The sequence below is a fragment of the Silurus meridionalis genome, chromosome 16, assembly GCF_014805685.1.
Source record: "Silurus meridionalis isolate SWU-2019-XX chromosome 16, ASM1480568v1, whole genome shotgun sequence".
Taxonomy (NCBI): Eukaryota; Metazoa; Chordata; class Actinopteri; order Siluriformes; family Siluridae; genus Silurus; species Silurus meridionalis.
In genome coordinates, this window is record NC_060899.1 from 11,125,759 (window position 1) to 11,149,863 (window position 24,105).

The window sequence follows — 24,105 nt, forward strand, 5'->3', positions numbered from 1 at the left end:
AATTTTGACTCACTCATACATTTGTGGAAAATGACAATTGAAATAAGAATGATTTTTGCTAGAGGAAAAGATTTTTCTCTAAAAAGGAAAATGGCTTTGTTGTCTGTAATGCATATTTGGGCTGTTCGTCTCTTTTTTTCTCTTGAAATGTGACAATAACTAGAGTTGACTGTAATATTTTGTAGTGGTTTTGTTTTTATATTTTTTTTAATAAATGAACACTATATAAATGAAAGTACAGGGAAACCTGACATCTCCAGCCGTAACATATAAATTCCAATTTTAGAACCTCTTTATCTTTGTAAAGCTGATTTGGTTTTTTTTTTTTATAAATAATTATTTTGAATGTGGTTCTTTCCCAAACTAGGATGTCATTGAAGGTGGTAGCATTAAAGTTTCCCTTTACTTGAACTAGGAGATCCAAACTTATTCCATCATTAAAATGCCCCTGTGCACAAAGCCAGCTCCATAAATATATAGGTTTGGTGTGGAAGATCTCGAGTGGCCTGCTATAGAGTTCTGACCTCAACCCTGGACTTTTGGGATGAATTAAAATGATGACAGCAAACCCAGGCCTCCTCACCCTACATTAGTACCTGACTTTACTAACACCCTTGTGGCCGAATGTGCCCAAAGCACATTAAAGAACCTAGTAAAACATCTTCAGGATATATCAAAGGTTATAACAGCAAATGGGGACTAAACGTGGAATGGGATGTTCAAAAAGCACGTCGGATCTAATAACCAGGTGTCAAAAAACTTGTAACCATACAGTAGCCCCTTCACGTGTTTTATGCACGTTATGTCAGGTCAGGTTTGTCCAGCTCCAGTCCTTTGAGTTTAGTAATATACAAGTAATACTGGTCTTTTGAGCAGATCTGTCCAGGACTTGAGCCCTAATAGGATAAAATTTGGTCCTCTCTGACCTTTCTCTGAGATGTTTCACACTATTATACAAAATAGCATTTAGTGCCACAACTCAGTGATGGAAGAATGATGCTGTCAGTGACAACAGTGTACTCACCCACAGCGCATGTGAGTTTTCCTGTGCGCTCCTGCAGCAGCCGGACGATCTGTGCTTTCTGTGTTGGAGCACAGCGACAGCACACCACAGCCGGGCACTGGCACGCCAGCTCCATAAACTCATACTCATAATACTTCAGACATACCTGCAGGAACAATCTGTTTAATGTCTTCTGTACTGCAAACTATATCTATCTATCTATCTATCTATCTATCTATCTATCTATCTATCTATCTATCTATCTATCTATCTATCTATCTATCTATCTATCTATATATATATATATATACACATACATACATACACACACACACACACACACACACACACACACACACACACACACCATCAAAAACAGCTGTATATTACCTCATTTACAGTGGGGCAAAAAAGTATTTAGTCAGCCACCAAGTGTGCAAGATCTCCCACTAAAAAGATGAGAGAGGCCTGTAATCATCATAGGTACACTTTAACTATAAGACAAAATGAGAACAAAGAATCCAGAAAATCACATTGTCTGATTTTTAAAGAATTTATTTGCAAATTATGGTAAAAAATAAGTATTTGGTCAATAACAAAAGTTCATTTCAATACTTTTTGTTATATACCCTTTGTTGGCAATGACAGAGATCAAACATTTTCTGTCAGTCTCCACAAGGTTTTTGAAATGCTTCTAACGAAGCCACTCCTTGGTTGCCCGGGTGGTGTGTTTGGGATCATTGTCATGCTGAAAGACCCAGCCACGTTTCATCTTTAATGTCCTTGCTGATGGAAGGCGGTTTTCACCCAAAATCTCATACATGGCCCCATTCATTCTTTTCTTAACACGGATCAGTTGTCCTGGTCCTTTTGCAGAAAAACAGCCCCAAAGCATGATGTTTCCACCCCCATGCTTCACAGTATGTATGGTGTTCTTTGGATGCAACTCAGCATTCTTTCTCCTCCAAACACGACAAGTTGGAGGACAGAGGAGCCTCTTAAAGAAGGTGTTACAGGTCTGTGAGAGCCAGAAATCTTTTTTATAGGTGACCAAATACTTATTTTCCACCATAATTTGCAAATAAATTCTTTAAAAATCAGACAATGTGATTTTCTGGATTTTTTTTTCCTCATTTTGTCTCTCATAGTTGAAGTGTACCTATGATGAAAATTCATCTTTTTAAGTGGGAGAACTTGCTCAATTAGTGTCTGACTTTTTTGCCCCACTGTATATACTATTAATAACATCCAGAGCTCTTTGGGCTGCAATTATTCTATAATCTATATTCTATAATTCTATAAAACAAAACTACTCACTTACATGAGTAATGAGTAACAAAGGAAAATAATGGATTAGAAAAGTACTTTTTGAATCTGAAGCAAAAATATGATTTTAGTTCCTGTCCTCTTATTTACACTTACACCAATGAAGATGTGCCAATACACCAGCCTTCAGAATAACCTTTTTTAATTAATTCTAGATATATTTATAATTATAACCTTTTTTTTATTTATACAAAAGCATTGTTAAGTCATTTTAAGTCATTTTTAATTCTGACTGGTCAAAATGAGCTGACCAAACTTTCTATAACAGAACCTCCGAAAGTAGTTCGAACTGTAATGTGAAAAATAATTTTTTTATATTAGACATTTTAACTTACGTGTTTGGCTTTTGACAGACACCCTTATAAATATCTCATTCATACAAATAATCATTTGAGGGTTAACAGCCTTGTTTAAGGGCCTAGCAGTGGCAATTTGGTAATTCTGGAATTCGAACTTTTGATAAGAAGTCCAATGTCACTGAACTTCCACTTCCCATTTTATTCATCTTAAACAGGGACTGTTTAGTTACTTATTCTGTGACATGCTATGGCATTCATGGAAGGAGTCTTAAGTGTCAGTGCTTTGTAAGAGTCCGATTTTCTCACAGAGGACGGAGCGCTTTGAGGATGGTGGATTGGAGCACTTTATTGTCTTATTAACATCAGGGGAAAAAAATAAAAATAGGCTGGTGAGAAAACCATTGTTTATAGCTGTTTGAACATAATGGACTTGTGCTACTGGACGATCCACAACATGAAGCATGACTGTAAATACCTAACCGAATGACATGACATGCAGGGCTTGCATCAGCAAATAAAAATTGCAAGCATTTGCAAATTGCTGTTGATTAATAGGAATTAAACAGTTTAGTGTGTAGAGGTGTGTTATTGGAAAATAATAAAAAAATAAAAAAATAAATTTATCAACCATTCCATCAGCTATTAATTTCACATAAAGCCATACCCATTCCTGTATCACAAATATTCTATACTCTTGGTGTAACAGCCTACTACGATTGAATGTGGCATCGCATAATGACTGGCTGTGTGTGAGGTTTACCTCAAGAGAGTCTCCCGATATCACCAGAGCGCAGTCGTGCTTCCTCCTGAAAGCGTTGAGCTCGAGGTGGGCCTCGCTGCGTGTGGTCACCTGCAAACCCAGAGAAAAGTACAGTGTCAGCTATCTATTACACGCTCCTAGGCTCACATTGAAGCATGCACACATAGATAGTAATCTAACCCAAATAAACTAGAGAGCTTAACCACACCAAAAGCGGAAGAATACAGCTGCTGAATTCAACTGCCAGCTTTGTCAAAGCCTAGGACCCAAGCCAACTGCTTAACTGTCACACGGCCATGTCTGCCTGCTACCCCTCATGTAGAAAAGAGTTTCATAAAGGAAATGAAGCTCTGGGCTTGTTAGATCAAACAGAACAGATAGGCCTAAGGTTTATTTCATTACATATGTGTCAGTTCAGGAGACCAATTTATAATGGTCTCTACAGAAACGTAATAACAGGGAAAAAAAGAATCGCCTCTGCTGCGAAAAAGGAAAGTTCAAAATAATCAATAATAGTATTACCACAATACTGACACCAAATCTAGTAATGGACTTACACACGTAAACCCATCTTCAGTTCTTGGTCAGAAAAGGATGTTTTTAATCAAAGTCTGTACACACTTCAGCTATCCATCTGTCAACTTCAAAACACATTTAGACCCTTAACCAGATTTCATTTGTATCTAAAAAGGAAGTTGCTCCAGATGCAAGGCCTCTCGGGCGACCCAAGCCCTCCGGGGAAGGCGCAATTGTTTTTAATGCTGTGCCAGGCATTGTCTTCGTTTTCGTGTAAACGACAGCACTGCCTTAACCTAACAGCAGAGACTCCCTCTGCTTTGGCAGTCATCCATAGAGAACATACACACACACACAGAGACATACACACTTATGCAGGTACATGGAAAGACGCAGACCTTTGTTTGACTCCCCTAAGGGAAAGCCTAAGCTGCGCAACTATATTAGGATGGTTGTAGGTCATGGACTGAATAACCTTTTCAAGGACAGTAAACCAGACGGTTTCTTTCCCATGAGTAAAATAATCACTGTAACCCCCTATATAATATATGAGGAAACAACTTGGGTGATTATTTGAAATGTTTCCCTTCAATTATTTGTAAGGATAATAAATTATGTGGAAGAAACAATGAATGTGACATGTGAATGTGAAAAAATATTAAATACTCATAGTATATCACTATATCACAATGTATTCCTAGATCACCTGTATATCACACAACAGCTAAGATCTGGGCAAGGTACGACGTGCTTTCATAGAGAACTGTGACATCATCTCGAGACACTGATCATGAAACATTACAGAGCAGCTGAACACATAAATAAGAGGCCCGTACACATGAAGTATTTTTTAACGCACCAGTATTAGGTATCGCTTTACATAAAAGATCATGTAGAATAATATCCGTAGTTATACAGTGATCCAAACAAAAAACACTTACATTCCGAAATACATGAATGTCCTGAGTACGGGTCACCAAGTGGGCGTTCTTGGCTGTGCAAGTGGCTGTCTCCAGTTTGTCTCCTGTCAGCATCCATACCTGTCCAAAAAGTAAAACGTAAATATTATCACATTAACCTTACACAGTGACATCTAAAAAGTATAATCGGTGAACACAACAAATTGCACACATCTTTGTATTTGAGTATGCTGAGTGGGCAGAGTTTAAAGAGGCATTTCTGATACTCGTCAGTGTTAAAACGCACATATATAGAATCAATGAGAGTATTGATACACCAGGTGCATGTATACATATGATAAATTGCTAAACCCCATTGGTGTGAATTGTTTATTTTTGCAACAGGCTACATGTATCTATAATTATAACCTAACTTTATGCTTTATCAAAAGGTACAAGAAGCATCTTTTACCGCAAACTTATCAAGATATCGTTTGGGACATAGCATACTATAAAAACTAATAGACAAACTTTTAATTGGTTGTCAAAAAAAGACAAAAACCACTGTACACTGTACACAATTACACTGTATGTATATGTAATAATTCTATCTATATACATTGTATGGGCAAAAGTATTGGATCGCCTGACTTTTCCAGCCATATGTGGTCCCCAAACTGTTGAACTAAGAGACCCAAACCTGTTCCAGCATGACAGTGCTTCTGTGCACAAAGCACTCTAACACCTTTGAGGTCAGAGAGCAAAGTGACATTGAGGAGGATGTGAAGGAGGATGAGGATGGTGTGGAGTATGATCCTGAATGAAAAGACACAACTGATGAAGAGGAGCCCAAAAACACCACAGATCCTCAAAAGAGAAATCTTCTAATCAAAATAGGTGACATACTTCTTGCTTCCTGCTGGGCTGTACAGCTGCTGTGAACAGCTGCTGTAATGAGGCTACAGCCAGCTCATGTGTTGTCAAGGGATGTTTGGGACAAATGGGTGGAGCACTTACCACACATGTGAAAAACATATATGTAAGGAGAGCACTAAAATCAATCACTTACTTACTGTCCATGCATATGAACCAACACACACACACACACACACACACACACACACACACACACACACACACACACACACACACGCCTTGTCAAAGTTCAGTATTCAAGTCAAAAATATTTTTAACACGCGCACAAACAGACACAAATTAAGTTGACATTGTTCAATGTTCAATAGGAGAGAAGAAAAAAAATGCCATTGTTCATGCCCTTTCACGTGTTCTATTCGAATTAGCAAATTTGAGCAAAATAAAGTTTAATGATGTGAAACAGGAATGACTTTTTACTACCTTCCTAACATAAATCTGCGGGTAATTTTTGACCTGTAACTCAACAGATATCATTATGGTTAATTATTTTGGAGGTTTGTTTTAATATTAATCCATTATAGTCAGATATAAGTATTTTATATATATATATATATATATATATATATATATATATATATATATATATATATATACACAGTACAGACCAAAAGTTTGGACACACCGTCTCATTCAAAGAGTTTTCTTTATTTTCATGACTATGAAAATTGTAGAGTCACACTGAAGGCATCAAGGGCTATTTGACCAAGAAGGAGAGTGATTGGGTGCTGCGCCAGATGACCTGGCCTCCACAGTCACCGGACCTGAACCCAATCGAGATGGTTTAGGGGTGAGCTGGACCGCAGAGTGAAAGCAAAAGGGCCAACAAGTGCCAAGCATCTCTCGGGGAACTCCTTCAAGACTGTTGGAAGACCATTTCAGGTGACTACCTCTTAAAGCTCATCAAGAGAATGCCAAGAGTGTGCAAAGCAGTAATCAAAGCAAAAGGTGGATACTTTGAAGAACCTAGAATATGACATTTTTCAGTTGTTTCACACTTTTTTGTTATGTACATAATTCCATATATAATTCCACGTGTTCATTCATAGTTTTGATGCCTTCAGTGTGAATCTACAATTTTCATAGTCATGAAAATAAAGAAAACTCTTTGAATGAGAAGGTGTGTCCAACCTTTTGGTCTGTACTATCTATCTATCTATCTATCTATCTATCTATCTATCTATCTATCTATCTATCTATCTATCTATATATATATATATAGGATGATAATCATTTTGATAAAGCGTTTTGGGTTATGAATTAAATCATGACCCAATAACACAAAATATGTTGGCATCTTTCTAAAGCATTAATAGGGTTAATACTAAAAGGAGGATATGCAAATATACCTACTATACCATCTATACAATCACCAGGAAAGCGAGAGCAGCATGAGCAACTCCATTAGCACATTTTCCACATCCCACACCTTTCAAGAAATTTCAACACTGTATTTTATCAAATTCTGCTTTTTTTTTAAGATTATCTTCCCATAATGCTCGACCATTACCCCTAACTCGCTTTTATTGTGCATGCAGCTTTCTGACACATTTTACCTCTTTAATCAGACATCAAGAAGCTCTGTGCCTTAAAGGGTATTCGTTTTTTTTTTTATTATTATTATTTATAACTATTACAAATAACCTGAAAAATGCTAAAAAAGTAATGATACCATGGCCTCATTTCAAGTATATTAGCAGTGGGTCATAACATAATCATGTGATCCATGACAGAATCATGGATTCATAAATTCCTTGTGTGTCAACACATTTGGCCAATAAACCTGATTCTGATGGAGTATGGAGTAAAGGGCTGCACTGGGAACGGGATCCAGCAGGACCCAACGCAAATCTCGAGGGAGCGGGTGGTTTTACCTTTGCCAAGGGGGGGGTTGGCGGTCAAACAAATATCCCACCATCCCACATAATACCGCTAGTTGTAATGTTTTCTTTTTTTTATCTTTTTCTTTTTTTTTTTTTTTTAGTTCTTTATGAGTTTTTTAAAGCTATTAAAAAACCAAATAAGAACATTTCCAAGGTATTTGTCATGTGTGGTACATTACTTCAATTTAAATCAATTTAATGGTTTATGTCTGTCATAATTCTGTAAGTTAATCATGGGAGTAGGGTACTATGTAAAATCAGGTACTATGTAGATGCACAAAGCCTCGAATTGTTAATGAATCCAGTGGACACATTTTTTTTTTTACTAAAAAGGAAAACAGGACAACAAAGGCACTCAAGGACCATTCTCATAAATCACTATAAGCCTAAATGACTCTATTTCACATACTAAACATGGAGCTGAAGACCTTTTCTAAGAGACTTAATCCTGACAAATAATGACAAATCGTGCCTAAAGCACCTTCAACACCAATCCCAAACACTTTCATAGCCAGTTTGCTTCGTTTGAATTTTAGTGCACTGACTAACTCGTCTAGTTTCCTTTATATGACTGGAATTTATTTTAGCACCTGCACCAAAAGAGAAACCCTTCGTATAATCATTTTATCAAAACTGCAGTCTACGCAACTATTGGCGCCTTTAAGGAATTGCCTTAATTTCAATGGAATACGTCTCAAAACCAACAGTTTTGTATTATTATAAATTTTATAAATTTTATAAATTTTATTATAAATTATTATAGTATTGTATTAAATAAATATATTCAGCATCGCTACAGTTTAGACTTTTTTGAATTCGCTTTATGTACAGTCATATATTGCTTTTTGACAAGGGTACCAACAATTCTGTACACTAACACAGTGTACAAAGGTGTCTGAATCTGACTACTAGATCTTGGGCAAGTGTTGGAAGTGAATAAACTCTGTGAAGCAGCTTTGGATCAATGTACATTGTTAACAGCTATATAAAGATAAAACTCGAAATCGAATTGAATTGAATAGTATTGAAGGGTCGTACTTTAATGCCAGCGTTGCGCAGGATCTCCAGCGTTGGTCTCACATCAGCCTGTAGCTGGTCCTCCACCCCGGTCAGACATAGTAGCTCCATCTCCATTTCCAGACTCTCGAGGACCGTGGCCACCTTAAGTGAGCGGTCGTGGACACTCAGCTTGGCCTGGACATAGCGTGCCTAAAGGACACAAACACATTCAGACATGTATCTTTTTGTTTAAAGGTTGTGTTTCTTCACCTTTTATCACTTCAAATGACATGTTCAATTGTTACATAATATTAATAAGAAATCCAATAAACAAACTAAGATGGGAATAAATTAAGATACACAATCAAATCTAATACCAAATAATACCTTTTGTTTTGTAATACTGATCCACAGACACACAACAATATCGATTATCACATTACAGTAACACCTGTCATAGGGTTGGAATATACTGAACAGTCAGGTTTTAAAGTTGATGTGTTGAAAGCAGAAGTACTGGATGAGCGCAAAGATCAGAGCAAATTTGATGAAGGCAAAATTGTGACTGCTAGACAACTGGGTCAGAGCATCTGCATTTCATTGGCTCTGTACATGTACCCTGCACAATGACAATAAAGTTGAATCTAATCTAATCTAATCTCCGAATGGCAGGTTTTGTTGGGTGTTCCTGGTATACAGTGATTAGTACCTTCAAAGTGTGCTCATGAAAGGACAGCTAGTAAACTCACTGATACATATAGGGAGTGAAAGCTGGCCCGTCTGATATGATCAATGGTAAAGCTACTGTAGTTTAGAATGCTGAAAACGCTAATGCTGGCTTTGATACAATGGTGTCAGGATACACAGTGCATCACAGTTTAGTGTCTAGCTGTAGACTGATCAGTGTCCCAGTCCACCACTAAATACAATGGGCAGCAGACCTGGATTATGGAGCAATTGAAGAAGGTGGTCTGGTCAGATGAATCACAGTTTCTTTTACATCACGCACACGACTGTGTGTGTGTGTGTGTGTGTGTGTGTGTGTGTTACATGCCTGGGAAAGCAAAGGAACCAGGATGCATTAAGAAAAGAAGGTAAGCGGGTGGAAGCAGTGTGCTTCCTCTGGGGATTTATCTGCCAGGATAACTTGGGTTGTGAAATTCATATTGATGTTATTTTGATACAAACCACGTACCTAAACATTGCTGCAGACCCGCCCCTCCCGGCAATGATATTCTTTAATAGCAGTAGTATCTTTTAGCAGGATAAAACTCTCTGCCACGGTGCAAAATTCTGAAGTAAATGACAGAGTTTAGGAAGTTGACACATTCCACAGCCCATCTGTGGAATGTGCTGGACAAACATTTTCGGTCCACGGAAACCACACCAGGCAACTTGCACTCCTTCAGAGGTCTTGTCTAATCCATACCTCCTAAAGTCAGAGTTGGTTTGGTGGCACACGAGAGTTATAACACTTATAACACTTATAGTGTTATAACTGATTGGTATAAAAACTAGTGATCTGATGCAGGTCTGGTGTGGGAAATCTACAAGAATCCATAGTTCGAAATAAGTAATTCGACAACATGGAAAGGATCGGAATGTTTGTTTTGAATCTGGCCACGCTCTTAAATGCAGCCCACGAACGATCCTATAAATCAAACGATGTCCAGAGCTGTAACTTGCGCCTGCCAAATGCCAAATTGCAGCGAGGAGGGCGTAGCCCTTAAACCAGTGAATGAGATAAAGACAACACAATGTGTTCGTGAGTCACACAGGAACACACTCTCACTTGGTGAGTCACACACACTCTGAGTCATTGCCGCCCACCAGCTCACACACAATTATACACTATAGCAGTTAGAAAGGGGGTTAGAAAGTCTTGTGTGTGTGGGTGGGTGTCTATGCATGTATGTGTGTGTGTGTGTGTGTGTGTGTGTGTGTGTGTGTGTTTGAGCATGTGTATAGCCTGGGCAACCAATACTGTGACATTTTGGGGCAATCCCTATGGAAAATTTGTTGCTGTGTCTCTTGTTTTGAAACTGTTATTAAAGTTGTATGGTTCCTCAGTAACTTGCACAGATATCAAGTTAAATCTGCACCTGGATACTTTGGCTGGGAAAATTTAAAAAAAAGAAAAAAGAGTAACAGATTCATGGCTCAGACATCAGGACAGCTTTTTATAGGTGACTATGTTATAACTTCGGCTGCATATTATTACAAACAATAGGTCTCCATTATTTCTTTAACAAATCTGCCTGAAAATATTATTCTGGAAATAATCTTCAATGCCAGGTGAGGTGTGTGTTGTTTAATAGTCAAATCTCTGTGAACCATATCAGGCTTCAGCAGTCTGAGCACCCCTTTTGTTTCCTGTACAACATTTGAAAGAGAATGTAATCAATAATGCACTGCAACAGAGTGTCGTTGTTCAGATTTGTCCTGTGGACTACTTCACTTTAGGGTCAATCTATTAACAGTTCGTAATCCATAATCACAAGCTGTTGTCACAATATGAAGCATTTTAAGGATGAGTCACCTCAAAATCTTGATACTGCTCCTCTGTCAGAGATTTCTTAGCCACCACGAGGACTCGCAGCCCCTCGCGGGCCATGTTCCCACACTGCAAAACAACAAGAGTATAACAACACTTTATTGTCCCATCATGTTCTCAACTTTTCTATCACGATGCAACTCTGATAGTCTATAACTCAAACTATAGGTTTAAATACGCCATTGTTTTTATGGCTTTTTGTCATTTTTTGTTATTTATGAAAGGAGTCTCCAGTGTCAAAGCTTTGTACCAGTCAGTAAGTTTTTAATATTTTGTTCAAAACAAATTTGTGCTCGTTACTTTGTTGTTTTTAATATTTTTATTTTGCCAAGAGAAAATGAAATTGAGGCTGGTGACTAAACCACTGTTTACACTCTATGGACAAAAGTTTGACCTGACCATCAGATTCATTTGTGCTTTCTGAACATCTCATTTCACTTTTCATCCCCGTTTGCTGTTATAATAACCTCCACTCTGCTAGGAAGATGTTCCACTAGATTTTAAAGTGTGGCTGTTGATATTTGTGCTCATTCACCCACAAGGGTTTTAGTAAAATGAGGTACTGATGTAGGGTAAGGAGGTGGGGTGAGGTCAATAGCAGGCAAATCAAGATCTTGCACTCCATTCCATGTAAACCATCTCTTCACTGAGCTGGCTTTGTGCACAGGAGCACTGTTATGATGGAACAGGCTTGGGTCTCCTAGTTCAAGTGAAGGGGAAATGTAATGCTTACGGCATCTAGAGACATCCTAAACAATCAAGTGCCTCCAGATTTTGTGGAAGAACCACATATGACTGGAGAAAGCCAGGTGTCCTAATACTTGTCCATATAATGTAGCTGTTATAACATCCACATGTAACTTGCTGCATCTTTATGTATAACTACCAATAAATAAAACTACAATAGAATTTGCTTTAACAAATTGCTTTAAAATTGCAACAGACGGAAAATTGTCATGATACAAGAGGAAACATCACAACACTGTGGAGTCGATTTTATTATTTATACATCTGCAAAAAGTGAAAGTACCTCCTCTTCCAGCCAGTCGTTGTATTGTACTATTCCCGACATCACAACATCAGCTCCTTTTATATAAAATGTGATCTCTCCATTCGTCTCATCCTGAAAGGAGAGATAAAAGATGTGCATGATGTGCAAAACAATCTACCGGATTACCTTATCTTACATTGTCAATAAGCTCAATAACTCGAAAAGTGGCTCATCCCATTAAGTGAACGATACTGTAAATGTATACTTTAGAATCCTTTTTTTTTTTTTTTTTACATCAAGTACATCAGTCACGTTATTGTATTCATTTCATGATTCTAAAAGATGCTTAACTGTTTTTTGCTTCGTTTTCAGCTGCCTTCAAAAACATTACAACCACAATGATGGTGATTGACTACAAAGCATACTTGTGTGTGCATCTTGTTTTTCACTCCACAGCGTGAGCGATTTTACTCTGCGTGCTCTCCAGAGTCCTTGGAGGTGTTTGAACGGATATCAAAAAGAAACCCCCATTAATTTCTAGTTTCCTCAAGTGCACTAATATGGGCTCCAGTCCAAGCCAGCAACAATAGTGAGCCATTTTCGTTTGGAGAGAGTTAGTCATCAGGTTCAGAGGAGGGGAACTGCTTTCTCAGACCAACCCTAGCCAAAACAAACAACTCTGTATGGCTGTCTTCTTACTGAAAGTCCCAAAAGAAACATGGCAGACAGGTTGTGGGGTAAGTGAGTATCCTGAAAAATATTTAGCAATCGTTGTCGTATTAACCTCTGCAAGGGAATGACAGGCCGGGATTGAAGATACTTACACGCACTATGATTCCCATGCGCTTGCTCTCATAGGTGAAAGGGAAAATCTGCAGGATGGTAAAATTGAGGATTTGACCACTAGGGGTCCTCAGCTGCATGGAGGACTGATCTCTTCCCACCAGAGTCAGTCCAACACTTTCTGTCCACTGTACCAGTGACACCTAGGCACATGGGAAAGAAAAAGACAAGAAAAAAAAAAAAACGATTTGGCATTTTGACATTTACATTTGCTGCTTTTGGGGTTTAGAGGTGCCCTTGAAATGCTTAGCAAAGCAAATAAATGTGATGTTTTGACATGCAGCCATCAGGGCTTGTTTAAGTTTAAGTGCTCTAAATGAGTCTAGAAACTAATTAAGTCAAAAATGTAGTTGATATAAGTAAAATTAGCTCATAAAAATAATTATTGCATATTAAAAGCCAGAAATGAAACCCGAATGTAACTGATTTTACAACCGAATAAGCTAAAAAAATAATAAAATCCTTAACGCTAGTCTAAATTTAATAATTAAAAATAAACAAAAAGCTGAATTTAGTCAAAATGTATTATGAAACATGCTGACTTTGACTTTCTGATTTTAGTTCTAAAAACATGAAACTAATTGAAATTTACTCCAAATATTGAACTTAGTCAAAAATTTATCAAAATGATAAACATAATTGAATTTGTTCCAAATTTAGTTTAAAAAAAAAAAACAGTGTATGTAATTTAAGTGCAATTGTTCAAGAAAAAAAGGAATTATCCTGAATTTATTATATAGAAATATTTAGACTAAAATAGTGAGTTAATTTAAATTAAATCTAACTAAAATTTGAATTAAAAAAATGTATATAATTTAATTTAAAGGATATATGAATTTATATGAAAAGTAATTCTAGGGTATAATAGCCTAGAATTGTTTAAAGATTAATTTAGCTTGAGCTTTTATTTTCTTTAGTCTTTACATTTCGTCTAAAAAGCTGGAATCATTTTATAAAAAATAAAAAAACGGGTGTCATGGAACCACTACTACTACTACAGTAAAACCTAAAAATGAAATCCAAGGAACCATAAATGCCCTGCATTAGGATGAGTTTCAAGAAGTTAAGATTTGAAATAGAAGTTAAAATAAGAACATTCCTTATCCATTAGAAATAAACATCACCATCTTTGGTATGGTTTGTACTGAATGGCCAGCCACATTTCAGTGTACGAATGAAGATAAGACAAACCAGATGACATCCATTAGTGTAATGCTGAAGGGGTTGATGGGGGTGGGGGGGAGGGATTTCTGGGAGGCAGAAGTTATTGCCCAATAACTTCCAGACCAGAGGTTAGGGAGAGATCAAAAACCTTATTTCGTATGCCCTCTGCAACTAGCTGCTAATGACATATCTCACAGCATCCAGATGGACTAGTGAGAGGTATAAAGTACTCTGGCTCCACCGCTAGACCACAGCCACCACAGTCAACAAATGAGGCCTGACCCGACTGCTTTCATTTGACCACTGGGCACGTCGTGTTTTTATAGTAAGAGGTTAACGTGGCCTAGGTTGATGCAGTTAGCTCTGATAGATAGGTAAATAAGCCATATCCATTTTCTTCCTCACATCTGCTTTTGTAAATGACAGATCACTGTGGGCTCAGGTTTTGGAAATGTGACACCGTCTCCGTTTGTCAACCACTGGGGCGGTTTAGGGTACAAAACTATTAACAATATCGATAAGTCTACATCAAATATTCATAATTTCTTTCCCAGCAGCAAGAAGTAGACGTACGTGATTCTATGTTTAGTCATAGTCTGTTACCAAAAATTGCCTTGCTTGTAGCGAGAGTAAGTGAGTGAGTGTGTGTGTGTGAGTGTGTGTATGTGTGTGTGTGTGTAGGCGCGGTCTGCGTCACCACCAAACCACACTTCCCTACTGACCTTGACTTAATCCCAGTAACCACAAAACACCACATATGCTAAACAAATCAGGAAAGTTGTGCTCCATCTTATGGGGCAGTTTTTAATCTTAAAACTTATCAAAATGCAATGTCTATTAGTGAGTTGCCGACAAAAGCAAACATAAAAATACATTTCAAAAAAGCCCCTAACAGAAATAGTGAGGACAGAATAGACGTTAAACTCCTTATGAGAACAATTTTAAATTTACATCTGGATTTCAGTGGATACAGTGTAGTTACAGTAATGATACACCTCTCATGTACATTCATATGATCCTTCTGCAAGTAAATTCCACTCGCATGGATAACCGATACCAGTATTCCTTCACTCTGTAACTCTCTGGCTACAATGTGGTTACGACTGTTACCTCGTCAGGGCTGGAGGCTTGATAAACCCTGCACGTGTCCTCGTAGTGTTGCTCAGCCTCGGCCTGCTCGGTCACGCCGTTCCCCTCGTACACGGGTGTCACGTTGTGCACCAGGGCAATGGCCTTCACTGCCTCGTGTACTCGGCTACTGATGGTTTTCCTCACCTTTGTGGTGATTGGGGCTCTGGAGGCCGGCTGGTCATGTGGAGTCTAGGAAAGAGGTGGGATGCAGGCCTGATTACCTATTGCTTGGTTGAGGTAAATAATATACGTTGACATTGGCAAGAGGAGAATTTTTTGATCGCATAATAATAATAATAATAATAATAATAATAATAATAATAATAGTTAGTTGTAATAGTACTATTACCATTTCTGTTATTATGTATTATAATTAATATTATTTTACTTTTTCAAAATTATTGTTTCGTTTTCTACAGTAAATTCATACCAAAAAAAATTACAAATTCTTACTTACTCCCATAACAAAGTATACTTGCTCCATAATTAAAACTAATGCGGCTAAAATCTTCTTTACCAACCCCACTGACAAAATGATAAAACAGCGTGTCAGCCAAATGTCCTACTTTAAGACCTCCGAGAGAAGTTATAAAAGCTCCCAGATGTATCAGAAAGTTGGAACAATAAGCTTTAGCGTTTTGCGGGCTATTTTTGGGTCGTATATTTAAGGGGTTAATGGCGGAGTTATTAAATTAGCCACCGAGAGGCAGGGAACAAGCAAATCCTGTTTCCTGCTCTAATGACTTCAAATGTCAAAGGGACAAAGCATGTCCTTAAGGGGTTATGAGGCGCATGCTGAAGGACTGGCCATATGTGGTTCGCTTTCCTATACGCCTGAAGTTAGGGTTTCTTTTGTCATTATGGACATTGTTGGCAACTTGAACTTCCTAGAACAGTTAAATCAACTCTCTGAGAGAACAGCTTAAGAATTTGAATGTTTACTAGACCGTAGTATTATTGAACAATAAACATTTTGACACACCTTTAGATTTATTTTGCTTTATTTATTTAACAAGGGTATACTTAATAGCCTTAACTAATCTGCATTATCCAGATTAACACCAGGCTATTCACTTATTTACTGGGTTTTAGTTACCTGAGTGTAGGCGCTGAACACATGACTCTGCACTTCATCCATAGAATCCATTCCATATGCCACGGTGCCAAGATGAAGACGCCTGAACACCATCTCGTTCTGTGTGAGAGTTCCTATTAAAAGAGGCCATCCAACCAGTCAGAGAACAGCTATTTGCAAATGACTGCGTAGGAAACACCTGCTAACTTAAAACGCAGATATCCAATCCAAACAGGACCCAACAAGAAATCGTAGAATAAATAAAGACTATTACTGAAACTCTGTCTGTACTGAAAACACTGAAGGTATGAAGTTACTGAGCAACTCAGAAACTGTGAGGGTGGATTTGGACCGTAATAAATATAAACAGTCTGCTACAATGGCCTAGGACAGCAGTTAGCATGATCAGTCCTGTATTTAAGATCCTATCACTAAACAGTACACCTCAACAACAATAAAACAAACAATGAACAAACACCCAGAAAGAGGATGGGTTCCCTTTTGAGTCGGGATCCTCTCAGGGTTTCTTCTTCATAACATCTCAGGGATTTTATTTTTCTTGTCAAAATCACCATTGGTTAGCTTATTAGAGACAAACCTATAAATTCAAACATTCGGGAAAATGTAAATTGTTAAAAGCACTATAGAAATAAAACTGAACTGAATTATTTTATGATTATTATAAGTTATAATTCCAACTGTTTGGGAAAAAAAATAAAAAATCCAAAGGGCTACCCGTTTGAAACCTAAATGTTACTCAGACAACTCCTAATGTTTTACTATGATTAATATCACAGCTTTGGTATAATCATTAGATTCTTAATTCTGATTGGTCACCAGTTTCTCAATTCATTGCACCAGGACAACTGTTGAACCTGAGCTTTAATGCGCTCATTCTAATACAGAATCATACAGAAAGTATCAATTTTTCTCCACAGAAATGAATTTGAGTATATGCATTTCTCCAGTCTCCAGTGTCAGGGCTTTATAACAGTCAGAGGCAAAGCTGGATCTTTTCTGACTAAAAGAAAAGTCTCTTCAGGAGAAAGAGACTCACCAGACCCACCGTTCCATTCTCTTTCAAACCACAAAATCAGAACATAAAATCTAAAGGCTTAGTAATGGCAGAAAGCTTAGTACGTGTTTCCTGACACCTCAGCAGATCACGTTCTACTTAACAGTGTTTCACTCTTGCCTGAGTCACACTTCCGTTGTCCACTAGTTTACAACTCTTTCTTTCCCTTGACGTAAAAAGCATCTGTCATTCGGTGTCATAAATCAGAAGGGGAGAATTTAACAAGAGAGGTCAGAGGAAAACTGGAAAAAAAGGATGGAAATGGCTTTAAATTCTAATAAGTGACACGACTTTGCCCACAGCGCACTACCTAAGCTCCACGGAAAAGATCTAAACTAACCTTGAGCTACTGTCTCCAGTCCTTAAAGTCACTTCAGTGCTATCGGCTTTCACACCAAACCACACACTGCTTTTATTTTAGTCTCGCAAATGGGACGCTCTGGAGTACCCGCTGGATTACTGAGAATAAATCGAGCTTCAAAAACAAAATCTTTCCCCTTTTTTCTGACTAAGAGACGTTATATATGAGACCTGAAATATTATGTGGTCCTCTTGAGCTATGCCATTAACAAGAATATATTTGACTGGATTAAAGACAAAACGATAATTCTGAGCGAACACTTTTTTTTGGCAAGCCTTTGAGTTAAAATCCATTAAAAAGATTGTTCATTCCTTCTGCAGATTTATTAAGGAAGCCATGTAGTCAAGAGGCACGTGAAGCGTTAAGCTCTTTTTCCCTCTCTAGTCTTTATAGCACTTTTATTGACAATACAGAATAGACTCCACAAAAACATGCAGTTGCTGATCTCACCCCCCCTTCTCTCTCTCTACTGTAAAGACTAGAGAAACTAAAAAATGTAAATATCCTTATTTCTCTCTCTCTTTCTCTCACCCAACATGCTCCTGAGGTACAGTGACCAGTGTTCCTGTCCCTTTCTTCCCTTCAGCTCATTTATCCCGATACCCTACCTCTTGATAGAGTTGGAGTTGGTCTTCAATTGGAGACCATGTACAGCTGAGGATAGTTCCACAAGCACATCCTAAAGGTCCATGAATTTACTGAGCAACTCACTGAACAATGAGGATGGATTTGGACTGTAATTAATATCAACAGTCTGCAACAATGGCTTAGGACCGCAGTTTGCATGAACAGTTTGGCATCAGTGGCCATCACGGAACAGTACACCTTAACCATGATTGAACTATTATAAATGGACAATCAGCGCCACCAAGATGAGGATGGGTTCCCTTTTGAGTCTGGTTCCTCTCAAGGTTTGTACCTCATAACGTCTCTGGGAGTTTTGTCCTTGTCACTGTCGCCACATGCATGTTTATTAGGGATAAACTTATAAGGTTAAATAAAGTTATACATTCAAACTTCACTTCCTCTTTATCTCTGTAAATCTGCTTTGGGCCATTGTCCATTGCACAATACAAACACAACTAGTCATTGAGGAGTTTTTGATGTGGCCCAAAAGCAAGTTACACTGTTACTGTTACAGCAGAAGTCTACAGAGGGTTTCACTCATGGCAGGTGAATACAGAACTGTAAGTCTACAGTGGGCACAGGTACAGAACTGAAACATTTATTTTACCTGGTCTGTTACTGATCTTCGATGGTCCGATTTTAATGAAACTATGCCTAACGTAGTCTCACATTTCTGTTGGCTGACAGGAGTAGAACCCAATGCAGTCTTCTCCTGTCCCATCCACCTCCAGGTTCTACATGTTCTGCATTTTTAGATGTCTTTTCGCTTACCATAGTTATAACAAGTGGTTAACTGGAAACTTTCTGCTAACTTGAAACCTCCTCTTCCAATAACAAGCCATTTATAAATAAGAACATATTCATTTTTTATCACCCCATTATGTGTATAGCTGCTTTGAGACAATGTTCATTGTTAAAAGCGCTATACAAAAAAAAAATGAATTGAACTGAATTGAATTTTTCTAATTTGGGTGTGGTCTTTACTGGTTTAATCAATTGCAATCAGGTGCAAATCCCAAAATCTGATTCTCACCCGTTTTATCAGTGAGGAGATAGGAGATTCGTCCAAGCTGCTCGGGGATGGTGCTGGCTCGAACCACAGTCCCGGGGATTTTGGAATCCTTCTTGATCATCCAGCTGAACACCATCTTGCCCATATCCAGGTTTACACGCAAACTGAAAATCAGATTAAATGGGTAACACTACTGTAGAAACTGGCTGAAGCGATTTTTAAATAGTGCACTACTTGCAACATTAATTCAATGTTTTACTCGTGTTATATGCTAAAAAAATTAATTTCACTTAAATGAACTGCAGATTGTAAAGATGAGTGGTATTTAACCAGTGCAGCAATAGTGTTTACGGTCAAACTACTTAATTTCTTCTTTACAGTAATCTGTTATATTAATGTACACACACTACACTGAGTAAAGTATCCCAAATATAAAACAATCCCTCACCTGATGGGCACTATGTTGGAAAAGAGCAACAGGAAGCGGAAGATCTGAAGGTACCAGCGACCAGCAAAGTGCTGCAGAGCCACCATGACCAGAGAGACCACCACCAGGGCTCCGAACAGAATCTTGGTTAAGCAATTCACTTCCAGGTCAAAAAGGCCGATCTACAGCAGCAAATTGGCATCAACATCTTATACACTATATGAACAGAAGTATTGAAACACCAGCCATATTTATTTTATTTATTTAGAATACTTTATTGATCGTGGAAATTGTTATTTCTATACATATCCCAGTGATGTAGGAAGCTGGGGTCAGAGCACAGGGTCAGCCCTGCTCAAGGGCCCCAAGACTGGCAGCTTGACAATTCCAGGGCTTGAACCCCAAACTTTCCAAAAAGTAACCCAGAGCCTTATCCACTGAGCTTCAACCTTCATATATATATATATATATATATATATATATATATATATATATATATATATATATATATATATATATATATATATATATTATTATTTTATACACACAATTGTATACAATGTTTCTGAATTCAAAAGCTTTATATTTTCCCTTCACTTGAAATAGGAGACCCAAACCTGTTCCAGCATGAAAGGACCATATAATTTACATGGACTGGAGTAGAAGATCGTTTTGCCTGCTATAAAGCTCTGACCTCAGCCCTACTGAACACCTTTGGGATGAATCAAAATTCTGACTGCACCCCAGTTCTTCTCACCATACTTCAGACCCTGACTTTACTGACCAATTACATTAGAAATTTCAACAGCAATTGAGCATAAATTAAAATATCACAACAATAACAATAAGATTACATAATATTATTACTGTTGTGTTTTTTTATTTTTATAAAATACCATCAAATTGTACATTGAAACCCATTTGTAAACGGTACCTTATTTCTTGGATTAGACGTGTTCATAACGCTGCGTAGTTCTTTGCCGGTGTAAATCACAACCCCTATCACTGTACCTGTAGTTGCAGATACACACACACACACACACACACACACACAGTAGAAATGAGCACACAATAAAACATAAATTCTAAGTACCCACACATGAAGGTGCAGAAACAAGCAGTGTATCGATTTCGCTTACCCGAGGCAACAACAGTGCTGGCCCACAGTGTGTTCTCGATACTCAGGCTCTCGTTCACGGGAGGGTCTCCATCCTCCTGGAAACAGCAGCAGCTTTCTGGTGAGTTTTTACGGTTTCAATTCACGTTAAGAATGCGGTGGATCATATCAGCACGTCTGTACTCACCCGTGTAAAGGTACCGATGAAGTTATGGATGTCGATATTCGGTTCCTCGGCGTACACAAACGACCTGATCTGTAGAAGGTCCTACAAGCAAACACATTCCGTGTGCTAAATGGCGCCTGGCATATTCAATATTCAATTCTATGAATTTGGTTAATAACTCACTGCTGCAGTAGGAAGTCTTTGTGTGCAGGCCACTGGGAGGCGCAGTTTCCAGTCTGTTTCTCCATCCAGCTGGTCGGTCCTCAGAAAGCATGAACCTTAAAAATAATAGACGGATTAAAAACAGTTGTACTGAGAGTTCATTGATCATTTATTACATACGATTAAGCACTACAGTTCGTCTTGGCTTACATAAAGCATTTTGACTTATAAACTGTTGCATTTTATATAGCCAGCCTCCAGAGGGCACTGTGGTGCATAATTCCTTTGTCCAACCACATATGGACGTTGATTTTAATGTATTTTATGCAATAAATATCAAAATTCCTATAGCATAGCTTATCATCATCATCATCATCCTCAAGCAGCATTACCTACATGTTAATCAAGTAAAATTTATTTTAAATGTTATTAAACTATTTTAAAACAGCTACACACACATTCAACTAAAACTAGTTGAGTTTGGTTTATATGCAAGATTTTCACATCCCTGCCCCCATTTTAAAGATGTGTCATCCTGCTGGGGCTGTGGAACCCTAGGCTCTTTATAATTGACCTAATGGTCTACATCTGCAGGGCAGATAACAATGCACCCCTTCCTGTAAAACCAACACATCAAGCAGGCACGTTTCAACCCCCATCAAGAAAAAACAGATTTGAGCCAGGACACTCAACAAACCTATTTAGGTTTGTGTTTGTAGTCTGGTGAGCACTAAATGTGTGGCCTTCAAGACTAAAAATGTCTTTAAAAAAAAAAATACAACTTAAAAACCCAGTGCTTTAAAAATGATCTAAATCTTTCATTTTTCAGACATGGACTGTTTTCCCAGGTGACCTTGCAGTTGAACTTTTTAGACATAACAACACTCTGTGTAGCACGCAACAAATTTCAATCTCTTGGTCATTTGTTTATTCAGATGATACCCTGTCCTTCTGCCCTTTGCATTTGTTTGTTTTGTGTATTCTTTCGATTTTCTGCGTCGCTTTGCATGTCTTGATTTTCCTCGCCAACTGCCTTTGGCATTTGAAAGACAAAAAGAAATCTCAGTCAAGATGAGATTTGATTATTCCATGCTATAACCAGCTGAGCAGGCAAAAGCTTTTTTTAGGCCAAGATTCAGAAACCATAGCGTGACGCCGACACGCCATCGCTCCACTCGGTGACAGGCGTCGGCAATAAAATGGCCCTTATTTGAAAGTAATTTGCGGGTGTACTTAGAACTCGGTTCTTTCCCTTCCTTTCTGTTTGGAAGCCTGGAATGCAGTGAGAGACGTTTACCGTTTCTTTCAGAGGTCCGAAGGAAGATCATGTCAGCAGGAACACGTTGATTCTAGTGGAGTGTGAAAGAATGAAGGAGAGATGGTTACAAAAGGCGACATGACCACCTATAAGGGAGTCTCCTCTACCAACTCAGTCCTGCTTCATTTAGATTACAACAACTACTGAACTACTGAAATCATTTCCTGCATTGAAGTCCATCAAAACTAGAATTTATTTTACATGCTTTTAAAAGAATACAGATTACAAATCATCAGAACGCCAGTCATGTAAAAGCTTCCCATTCTATTTATTTGATAATAAAGTTAATATATTCATTTATGAGTAAAATCATCTTCTAACAGCGTTTCCAATGGGGCATATCAATTTTCCAACCTCGACAACAAAGCAAGCTGCTCAATTCTAAGATTTAGTGTCTTGCATCTCCTCATATCATACATACAGCACATTATTCATATATGGCTAATGTCTTCATGTGTCTTTTACTGATAAAAAATACACTTTTGCTCTATTTGGTCATGTTTCCACATACCTGTTTGTTCCTGATTCTAAAAAGGCCTATCATTTGTGCATGCAAATTGATCCACTCCAACAGAAAAAACATTCTACAGATCGCACCTCGGCAAAATGTGTGGTAGAATTGATAAGCATGTGCTATAGTTACAGCACCACTTTTCACCCTGCTATCTCTTAGCATAGCTACATATCAAATACAAGACAAGACAAATGTCCTGCCCTGAAAGTCAATAAGCAGTACTTTTTTTCATACTTTGGCCACCAGTAAACCCTGAAAAAAAAACCTAATAATTCTGTTTGTTCCAGGTACCCTGTCGACTCATTTGTCTTTCCTGAAACATCACCAGCAGTAAATATCTTCAATCGAATACAGATAAATGCTTCGCTAATTGAGCAAGAATTTCTTCAGGGTGCCAGAACAAAGCCTAGCCTGCTCGTTCATGTCTTCGGAGTTTAGATGCCAGACAAACAAATCTTCTTACAACAAGCTGCAGACCGCAAGACAAAAAAGGCAACTGCTTAACAAAAGGCAACACAGACCTCAACCAGAGTGGAATTACACAGGATTACTTATAACGTAACCACTGGCCCCAGGCTACATTACTTAGTCTCTCAATAGTTCGCTCTCAATCAAGGCAATTTGGAATTTTTAAATAGAACGTGTAAATTGGTGTATCCTCACATGGCTATTGTTTGAGAATATAAAAATTGTTGACATTAAATATTTAAACTGATTTTTAAATAGATAAATAGATAAACAGACAGACAGACAGACAGACAGACAGACAGACAGACAGACAGACAGACAGACAGACAGACAGACAGATAGATAGATAGATAGATAGATAGATAGATAGATAGATAGATAGATAGATAGATAGATAGATAGATAGATAGATGTTTGGCTCAAGAGTCGAGTTACAGTTCTCAGTGGGAAAACAGTTCAAGTATTCATAAGGATAAGATGCC

General features: G+C 37.9%; 1 protein-coding gene across 1 annotated transcript in view; it reads right to left on the reverse strand.

The window, feature by feature from the left end:
- LOC124398837 (probable phospholipid-transporting ATPase IIA) overlaps positions 1-24,105 on the reverse strand; it is a 50,078-nt gene that overhangs the window by 17,076 nt on the left and 8,897 nt on the right. Inside the window, exons 6-21 of the mRNA XM_046869279.1 lie at positions 22,621-22,672; positions 21,345-21,439; positions 21,183-21,263; positions 21,018-21,093; positions 20,813-20,889; positions 19,900-20,060; positions 19,473-19,615; positions 16,398-16,510; positions 15,281-15,490; positions 12,988-13,149; positions 12,203-12,295; positions 11,158-11,241; positions 8,658-8,828; positions 4,846-4,944; positions 3,389-3,478; positions 1,025-1,169 (exon numbers count right to left, since the gene is read on the reverse strand). Coding sequence (XP_046725235.1) covers positions 1,025-1,169; positions 3,389-3,478; positions 4,846-4,944; positions 8,658-8,828; positions 11,158-11,241; positions 12,203-12,295; positions 12,988-13,149; positions 15,281-15,490; positions 16,398-16,510; positions 19,473-19,615; positions 19,900-20,060; positions 20,813-20,889; positions 21,018-21,093; positions 21,183-21,263; positions 21,345-21,439; positions 22,621-22,672 — 1,852 coding nt within the window. The remainder of the gene's footprint in view (positions 1-1,024; positions 1,170-3,388; positions 3,479-4,845; positions 4,945-8,657; positions 8,829-11,157; positions 11,242-12,202; positions 12,296-12,987; positions 13,150-15,280; positions 15,491-16,397; positions 16,511-19,472; positions 19,616-19,899; positions 20,061-20,812; positions 20,890-21,017; positions 21,094-21,182; positions 21,264-21,344; positions 21,440-22,620; positions 22,673-24,105) is intronic.